General features: G+C 34.8%; 1 protein-coding gene across 3 annotated transcripts in view; it reads left to right on the top strand.

Annotated features, from left to right (window-relative positions):
• The window catches only part of LOC125652407 (5'-3' exoribonuclease 2-like), a 59,878-nt gene that overhangs the window by 11,405 nt on the left and 38,473 nt on the right, over positions 1-10,000 (top strand). For all 3 annotated transcript variants that reach the window (XM_048881597.2, XM_056164941.1, XM_056164942.1), the window contains exons 7-16: positions 1,639-1,689; positions 1,814-1,831; positions 2,116-2,205; positions 2,338-2,387; positions 2,643-2,768; positions 3,345-3,424; positions 3,572-3,629; positions 3,785-3,842; positions 4,581-4,630; positions 8,641-8,688. In XM_048881597.2, the coding sequence (XP_048737554.1) occupies positions 1,639-1,689; positions 1,814-1,831; positions 2,116-2,205; positions 2,338-2,387; positions 2,643-2,768; positions 3,345-3,424; positions 3,572-3,629; positions 3,785-3,842; positions 4,581-4,630; positions 8,641-8,688 (629 nt within the window). The remainder of the gene's footprint in view (positions 1-1,638; positions 1,690-1,813; positions 1,832-2,115; positions 2,206-2,337; positions 2,388-2,642; positions 2,769-3,344; positions 3,425-3,571; positions 3,630-3,784; positions 3,843-4,580; positions 4,631-8,640; positions 8,689-10,000) is intronic.

The raw sequence follows: 10,000 nt of genomic DNA, 5'->3' as shown, positions 1-10,000 counted from the left end.
GGGATGCAGAAATTGTTTGTGAAAGAATGTGAAAATATTCTAGAATCAGGCATATCGACCTAGCAGGTCTGCAACTGAATACAGTTGGGAGAAGATGAGACTCTGAGGATATGAAAGCAGACACTGCATGTATTTGATTGAGTTTAAGATTTGTTAATATGTTTAATGAAGTCTATCAAAATGATGATATTTTTAATCGCGAATGAATGTAAGAAATGGGAGGGTTAAATGAATTAACTAAGCAAATTTACTCTCCATCTCTTGAATGTTCCATCGTGAAGTTCTTGATCTCTCTAAGTGAAATTTGGGTCCCATAAAACATATTTCATTGTTTTTCACTCACGATATCGAGAAGTGGTGGTAGCGCATACACACCATCACTGATGCACATCATTATTTCAGCTTGGACCTTACCTGGATAATGTTGAATGCCTGGGGCTAGCTCAGCTGTTAATTAAGTGTTTATATAAGTGACACATCCCATGTGTTTCCTTGTGGGGTGGATAGTTTATTGTTTAATTGGTCAGTTTAACCTTCTACCTGTGCTTTGTTTTCATTACAATTCCACTACTGCCAACTTCAAGACTTGTTTGGACTTAACAATGAGATGGTAATTTTGAGAATATAATTTAGAGACATGCCAAGGAATCATCATTATTTATTAGAATTTGTGCTTTGCACAAAGTGACCGAAAAATGTGCCGTGGATTGTGCTCCGTGTAGTTAGTGACTGCGAAATGTTGTTATGGACAAGAAATCTGTCTCGTAAATGTACATCTATCTTAACATGAGAAAAAACAAACAAGTGAATACATAAACTTTAAAGAATCTTTACATAAATACAAGATTAAGTTCTGTGTTCTCAAAATCAAGTCAATTACATGTAGTATCTAAAATATGAAGGATGTGTCAAAACAATGCCACGATGTTGTAAATATGCAGTCCGGTTGCTATAAAATCTGAACCATAATGGTTGGACCTCTAATTTCCAGATGTAACTCAAATTCGATCTCTTGAACTCTATCCCTCGAAGTTTTATCAAGGTCTCTTGAACTTGAAGTTATTGAGAGTTGCCTGTATAATTCACTTATTCAATCTCATTGGTACAAAAAATCTTGGGGTGTATTACTGTCTATTTTAGAGTTGGCATATTTTGATAGCTCCTGGTTGTTTCAAAGGCCAGCTCTTATGTATTGCAGTAAGTTTACTGTAGCGAAAAAGGAGAGAAAAATCGATGGAAGAATCGGGTATCGAACCTGGGACCTTTGCATTACTAGTTAGGTGGCCTAACCACTGATCTACCCATGTCGATATATAAAGTATGGTAATGTTACTGCAGTATAAAATTTAAACCTATTTCGGAAATCATAAAAAAAAAGTATTTTAGAGAAAATGTCAGAAACGTCGCTTATGTCCTTAAAAAGAAAATTGTCTTTTAAAATACCTCACAGGATACAGCTTTAGATAAAATATAACTTTTTCAAATACAAATCATGAGAAACTGATTTTACTTGAAAAAGGAAGCACATTAAGAAAGATTAATATGTGTATTTGGTAATTTGTCTCTTGTATCAAACATCTGTCTCTTATTATCATTCTGATAGACAGTTTATTGAATATACCTTTTTATTTATTGTAGGTCAACCAGATCATGACCCAAACACAAAGCATTGTCTTTGTGGAGCAGACGGTGAGTTATTCCCCTTATATATTTAAATCAACTTGGACTGAAATTTGACTTTGTTTTACCTTTGTGACAGTATATGGAATTGAGAACTATTTGTATTGAATTACTTGTATCTCTTTTTTTTCAGCGGATTTAATCATGTTGGGTGAGTATGAAATTATTTTTCACATCCCTAGTTTACCAGTTGCATTTGACCTTTTACAACCTCTCTCTCTCTGTCCTTTAATTGGCTAGAGTTGAACTTTAAGCACTATGCAAATGTAAAACTTAAAAAACTTCATTCAAACATTTCATTTGTGGGGTTGTTGTATAGTTGGTGGTTGAATATTTCTAGTCTTGTCAATACTAAGTTTCATTGATGATTTTAAGAAAATGGCTAACAGTTAAACAATATTTATGTAACTTGTCAAAACTTTCAAATGCTTACAGGACTAGCTACTCATGAACCTCATTTTACAATCATTAGAGAAGAATTTAAGCCTAACCAACCCAGGCCTTGTGATTTGTGTGGACAGTTAGGTGAGAAATACCATTCCATTAATATTCTGTACCACTGCAATTTATGGTGATTAATAGCATATTCAGTTCAACAAATAAGAATAAAGTTGATTTTCACCTTCTGTGTATTTAGTTTATTTGTGATATTTTAAGGTCATGAGATGAAAGAGTGTCTAGGTTTACCAAAGGAGATGTGTGGAGAGGTATGTAGGTGTTGGGCAGGGAGGTTTTCCTTTGGCTTTGTTCTTCATGTTAGTGTAAAATTATTAGTCCATTTAAGAGCAAAGATGCACCATATCAAGACTCTTCCTCTCTTACAAGTGTTTAGTTCTTATAACTGATTGAGAACTTAAAGTTAGCAAAGGTAAAGTTCATTTCTTGTCCTCAATTAATGTAATAAGTAAAATTTCTTGCACACTCTAAGAAGCATTGATGCCAATTGATTTTTTGTTTTTCAGAATGATGAATTGCCCAAACTAATGGGAGCAGAGCAGGAGTTTATATTTATCAGGTTAAATATTTTGCGAGAATATTTAGAAAGAGAGCTTTTAATGGACAACCTACCTTTCAAATATGACTTTGAGGTAATCTTTTTTTGTTGAAGTTATGATATAATTGCTTACAGTGAATTGTTTTTGCCTGTGAATGTATTTGAAAATTCCTCAGTGCTGTCACCTTTTGTTGTAATACACATGAAATTATATCAAGTGATGAAAGCTTTAAAGATTTATATGCTGCGTAATTACAGCATTCTAATTTGAGTGAAACATTTCTAAGCCTCCTGATACATGTATAAATGCATTGATGAAGACTTGATGAAAAGTTATGAAATGATTTACATGACTACATACTGTTTTAAGTGTGATACTTATCTCTGCTTAGTCTGCGGTTACATAAAATCCATGTAATTTCATAACAGCAGATTTAAAGTATGTAAGTTATTTTCATGTAAGCCATATGCAATTCAGTAGAATTTCACAACCTAAGATCTTACCAAAACTGATAATCCACAAAATCATGACCTAGTGGGATTAAATATGTGTACATTATACTTTGTATCTGTTCATGTTGATATCAAAGTGTGTCAGATACTAAAGTGTTGTAGATTATAAACATGTACTGTATTTGACATGTCCTTTTCTGTCTTTCTGCTGACTTAGAGAGCGATAGATGACTGGGTCTTTATGTGCTTCTTTGTGGGTAATGATTTCCTGCCTCATTTACCTTCATTGGAAATTAGGTAAAACACATTTTTACAAATACGTGAGAAAATGAAACAGAAATAAAGATGTGGATAAGGACACGATATTTGAATTCTATTGTTGCTCAGACTCCACCTATTATTCATGGGATATGCATGTACTGATTTATTTTTAATTTGGTATAGGGAGGGAGCAATTGACAGACTGGTCAAATTGTACAAAAGTTGTGTGAGAAGAACAGGGGTAAGCAAATGGTTCTTTAAATGATATTTTTACTTGTTTTATATTTCCCTAAACACTACATGTACAGTTTATGTTAGGACTCCGTGGAATTAAATACGTCATAAAATGAACTTCGCTTTTGCCCTAACCTAACCCCTTGCCTATTTTACATGCAGGGATACCTTACCAATAGCGGGGTGGTCAATCTAGAACGAGTACAAGTGGTCATGTCAGGTGAGTCTAGAGGGTATCTCAGTGGTCATGTCAGGTGAGTCTAGGAGTCAGTATCTCAGTGATCATGTCAGGTGAGTCTATAGAGGGTCAGTATCTCAGTGGTCATGTCGGGTGAGTCTATAGAGGGTCAGTATCTCAGTGGTCATGTCGGGTGAGTCTATAGAGGGTCAGTATCTCAGTGGTTATGTCGGGTGAGTCTATAGAGGGTCAGTATCTCAGTGGTCATGTCAGGTGAGTCTAGGGGGTCAATATCTCAGTGGTCATGTCAGGTGAGTCTAGGGGGTCAGTATCTCAGTGGTCATGTCAGGTGAGTCTAGGGGGTCAGTATCTCAGTGGTCATGTCAAGTGAGTCTATAGAGGGTCAGTATCTCAGTGGTCATGTCGGGTGAGTCTATAGAGGGTCAGTATCTCAGTGGTAATGTCAGGTGAGTCTAGGGGTCAATATCTCAGTGATCATGTCAGGTGAGTCTAGGGGTCAATATTATCTCAGTGGTCATGTCAGGTGAAACTAGAGAGTCAGTATCTCAGTGGTCATGTCAGGTGAGTATAGGGGTCAATATTATCTCAGTGGTTGTGTCAGGTGAGACTAAAGGGTCAGTATCTCAGTAGCAATAAAATCCAACCAATATTTCAGGACTGAAAACAGATGTGATGTGAAAGTATTATGTTTATATTATCATTAAGAAATCAGAGAAAGCATGGTAATGTACATTAATGAAGCTGTACTATTGTTGACAGATCTTGGACAAGTGGAGGATGAAATTTTCAAGCGCAGAAGGGAAACTGAGGTAAATTGTGAGCAAGTGATTTTTAGGTCACCTGAATTAATCAGGTGACCTATTGCCATCCTTGCTCTTCTGTAAAATTTCAAATATTTTTGACTTCTTCTCAGAAACTATGTTACCAATTTTCACTATAATTGCATTTGGTTAGGGGAAGAAAAATGTTAATTTTGTAGTCCTTGCTCTTATGCGGTCCCCTAGGTTTTTAAAATCTCTAAAAGTGATGCAATCTTTAAATATTGTCTCTACTTCTGGATATCAAGCTTAAAATCTTGATGCATGTTTATGATGAGCATGGAGGCCTCAGTTTGTACCCCTGGATGAGGTTATCAAGCAAAGGTGGGGCTATGTGGATCATGTATTAAAATACATTTAAAAATGTTTTGAAAATCTGTTTTACTCCTAGAAATCCAGCAAGTAAATCAGGAGTACAGTTATATTGAGTACTGAGGTCTCTACTATTAATAATCAGGAGTACAGTTATATTGAGTACTGAGGTCTCTACTATTAATGCATGGTAAATCAGGAGTACAGTTACATTGAGTACTGAGGTCTCTACTATTAATGCATGGCTCTTAGGTCAGAGGATCAGGCTGCATTCAAATTTAGGCTATATTGATCATTTAGTGAATCCCTTTAATGTTTAAATTCTTTTTTATTCAAAAATATCAAGGAAACAAACTTTGTGCATAGTCATGATGATCAGTGAGATTTCAACCATAATTGTGAAACTCATGGGTCAGGGTGCAGTCTCCAGGATGGGGCTATGTTGATTTTTAGTGAAAATGCCTGAAGTCTTTTAAAATCTTTACTACTGAATTTCAAGTATGAAATATAGTTAAAGGTTGAGCCCCCAGGGAGGAAGTTTCAATAAAATGCATTAAATTCTTCTTTGCTTCTGAAGATATAGTGCATAAACAGGTTACATACACTTGTAGCTGAAATGAACTTTATTCATGAAATTGAAAATGTATTGCAGTAACTATATTGAGGAATAATATATCATCTTGAATATTTACATTAGCTCATATTTAGCACAAAGGTAGCTTTTAACTGGAAAATGTCCAGGGTACATGTACCACTAGTAAAAAGGTTAGAAATATTTGTGCAGGTGATAACAATGTAATAGAAAAACAGGAAAAGGTCATACTTAGCTCTAGCTCTCTGAAAAAATATTGGGACAGATCAGAGAGCTACAGACCCACCCCTTATAAAAACCTTTGAATTCTGGTGCAAAAAAAAATGCGAATGGCCTTATATCATTGTAATCTTGCATCGCCGTCTCATAAATTTAATCTGAAAAAATTCCTAACATATTTTCCAATTATACATGTACTTGTGTCCAAACATACCTTCAAATATTCATTAAAGCCCCATGCAACCGGAAAACTTGTGGCTTAAAATGATTTTGTTTGTTGACGTATCCATATAAGGTAGCCAGTCAATTTGAACTATGTTCTTATAGGTATCTATTCATAATATTCAATACGAGTGATGTATTTGGTCTTCAATTATAAGCCCAAATATTTAATAGAAATTGAAAAATATACTGTAGTTTAAGGTCACCTGAGTAAACTCATTTTACCTATTGGTCTGTGTCCGTCATGCGTTAACAATTGAACATTTTTAATTTCTTCTTGATAACTACCATTCCAATTCTTTTCAAATTTGATATGAAGCATCTTTAGGACAAGGGGAACATAAATTGTACTTTTCAGGACTCCTGCATCCGTGGGGCCTTAGGCCAAAAATTGACCAAATTTCAAAAATCTTCTTCTCTACAATTACACATGTGTAAGAAAAACCGAATGTATTGTGGAGTAGACTAGGAAGGCCTCTACCAAAGTTGTGAATTTCATTATCCCTAGGGTAGAGGTTCTGACCGTAGGGCAGGGCCAAACTTGGTATATAGTATTTATGTGTAAAACACTTAATTAACATCTTTAGTGTTATTGATGCTAAATTGAAACTAAATAGATATTTAGAAAGAACAGCTAGTCCTTTACCAAAATTTTAAATTTGATGATCCCAAGGGTAGGAGTTTTGGTATTGGAGTGGGGCCAAAATGGTCAGTTATTAAATGTGTAAACAATAGAACATTTAAAAAAAATTCTTAATAACTTAATATTTTGAAATCTACTTTTTGGATAAATCAATTTGCTTCTATAGGTGCCTATAAAGTTTCATTATTTACCATTATTTGATCAGTTTCATTATTTGCCGTTATTTGATCACAGTGTTACATGCAAATATAAAGGGAAAATCTTTGAAAAATCTTCCCTGGGCCAGGAAAGTACAAATTTACTTGAAAGCTTCCCAACACTGTGTTGTTAAAATTATGGCCCCTGGGAGTAGGTTGGGACCACAATAGGGATGAAAGTTTTACATGAGAATATATAGGGAAAATCTTTAAATACTCAGGTGAGTGATGTGGCCCATGGGCCTCTTGTTTTCAGAGAGCTGTTCTGCAGCTAACTAAGCTCAAATATTACTGATGAGCAGAGAATTTGTCCTTATCTGCAATAAAGATAGAGGTCAGAGTTACTAGTACAGTGAAACTTCTCCAAACCGGCCCCTCAGAATACCGGTTCTCTCTGAATATCGGCCGATTTTCAAAGTCCCGGCAGAAATCTTAACATTTCCTTACAAAGAAAGTCTTACAAAACCGGCCACCCCTGAAAACCGGACATCGGCCACTTTTTAAAGTACATTTGTTAACAAACATGTGTAATTTACCCTTAACATACTGGCCACTTTTTGAAGACAAGAAAATATTGGCCAAAGGTTAATTATGATCATCCAGGTGTGCAAATTGACTGATTATCCATCGGAGGTGTGAAAACACTAGTGGCCTCTTTAATTTCTATTGTTTACCTGTGCTGTCAAGGGTGTTAATTGACACTTAGCTAATCCAAGAGACCCTTCCAAATTCTGTACAAAATGTAAAAAACTGGAAATTATTGAATGAATACCATATCAAACACCATATTGTTTCAACTTACTTTCGTATGGATATAAGTGGTAGTTAATAAAGAACAAACCCATGACTGTTAATGATAATTATTAAAAGATATATTAATTTTCTTGGTTTCCATAGACTTAAAATTCCAAAGAAATATTCAAATTACAATTTCATATTTACTACTGTACTTTTTGAAAACGTCAAAACAAAATTGTTAATGACATAAGCGATGAATGTAAACAGTTTTTATAGGTAAGAGGAATTCCAATAATAGGCCTCTGTGTTTTCTTTATGTATCCTGTTATAGATTTTCAGTTTAAAATTAGATGATTTCAGCGAGAATATTTCTTGTAATTCATAATTATCTTTAGGTACAAGCGGACTAATATAATCTCCACCGATAATTGATCATAGATCACCAGATCAAAGTGAACAGTACCTACTTTGTGAATATTGAGATAAAATGTCTATAATTGCTTAATTCTCGGTATACCGGCCATCCCTCTAAACCGGCCGTTTTTTCCGGTCCGAGAGCCGGCCGGTTTAGAGAAGTTTCACTGTAAATGAAAATGATGACAAACGCCCAGATAACACTGATCGAATTGAACATATTTCATTGACATTAAAACATCAATAGGATTACAAGTTCAAAAACTAAAATAGCCTTCTCCCAATATAAAAAATTTCCATAATGTATGCCATACAATTTATGGTCAGTCATTGAAAATTGAAATTGAAAGTCTGCCTATATGCAAGGAAGTTACAGCATACACTGATTAGAAACTTACACTGTATATTTGACACAAAGACTGCTTACAGCTAAGCATTACATCCATACAGAATTAAAGACAAGGTCAAGGCCACTGGTCATCAAAAGATAGCCAGAAACATTGTATCAGACTTATAATGGTTGCTTATGGTCACACTTCTGATGTAAGTGTGCGATGATCAGGTGAATGTTAAAGCCCATGGACCTTTTGTTGTTTTAATGTACACAAACATTGAAGAAATGTGAGAGGGCATTTTGATTATCATCCTGTTGCTTTTATTACAGCTGGAGTTCAGGAGAAGAGACAAGCAGAGGAAACAAAGGGAGAAAAGAGTGAGATTTAATATCATCTGCATATATTGTACTGAAGCACAATTGTGTATGTTTATAGATAGGAAATTATTGGCATTCTTCTGAGAGAAATGAAGGTATCTAATAATCAATCCCCCCCCTCCCTAACTTTTCATTCATTGAAAATTAGAAATCTTATTAACCAAGACATCTCTAAGAAATGATTTATTTTATATATAGCCATGTTCTTTACTGTGAATTTACAGTAAGTGTGAACGACTCAGCTTCTCAAGTTTGTTCTCCGTCCCGGATAGTTGATTTCAAAACAAATCTGTCAATGATGACGCATCAAGGAAAGAACAATCACTGCGATTAAACCAATATTTAAAGGGGCGGGAATAAAAATAATTTTAGACGGGCACACGTGCCTTTACATTAGCGTGTCATTACATAATCTTTTAGCACGATGGAAGAGACCCTGCGAAAAGGGAAAACCAATACCAACTAAAACCATGATGTTGATTCTAAAATTACATGCCGAGGGTTTATCTTATGGTAAGATCAGTAAGAAATTAGGCGTCGCAAAGGTCACATGTTATAAAATTGTCAATCATGGGAACTGTTGCACCAAAAGTGTCGCCAACGAAGCTCACACCGGATGTACTTCTGTTTATCGAGTATGAAATTAAAATTAAAAAGAAGTCGAAGTGTATATAATAGAGAAATCAAACAAAATTTTTTGTACCATCAGTGTCTTTAATTTGTAGAGCTGTGAGGAATTTTTGGGGAAATGACTTTCAAGAAATTGCAAAAAAAATCCGAGAAGCATATTTCGTCTGAACACGAACGAAGTGTTGAAAACTTCTTTGCTACTGATTTTATTGCAATTTAGGGTGAGTCAGTTATATATTTTTTTTGACAAAGCGAGTGTCGTTCATACAGCGGGTAATCGCAATCATGGACATGAAGTAAGGGGTGGACCAGCGATATAGGTTTAAAGGTACGCCAGTAACGCAACTTTAACAATCAACCCTTGCTGTGGTCTAATGCTAACGAAATGCTGAATTTCTTTAATAATGCATTTCAGGAGAGGGATGGTTTGGGGAATTTAGTTTTTGCTAGAATTCACAGAACTTGCAATTGTTTATTCAATTAACAGTATCTAGCGATGGTTACTTCCGAATGTCTTCCGAAAATGTGGGTATATATAACAGTAAAAGACATCAAAGCATCCAATTGCCATGTGTTGAAAATAAATGTTTTTTCCAAATAGAATATTTATTGATCTTATTACTTAATCTGACAAATTATTTTAGGGGCGAGATCAAATGTTTTCAATGTTTGACAAAACTGA

Source organism: Ostrea edulis, chromosome 5, assembly GCF_947568905.1.
Source record: "Ostrea edulis chromosome 5, xbOstEdul1.1, whole genome shotgun sequence".
Taxonomy (NCBI): domain Eukaryota; kingdom Metazoa; phylum Mollusca; class Bivalvia; order Ostreida; family Ostreidae; genus Ostrea; species Ostrea edulis.
This window is presented reverse-complemented; position numbering and strand designations above follow the sequence as displayed.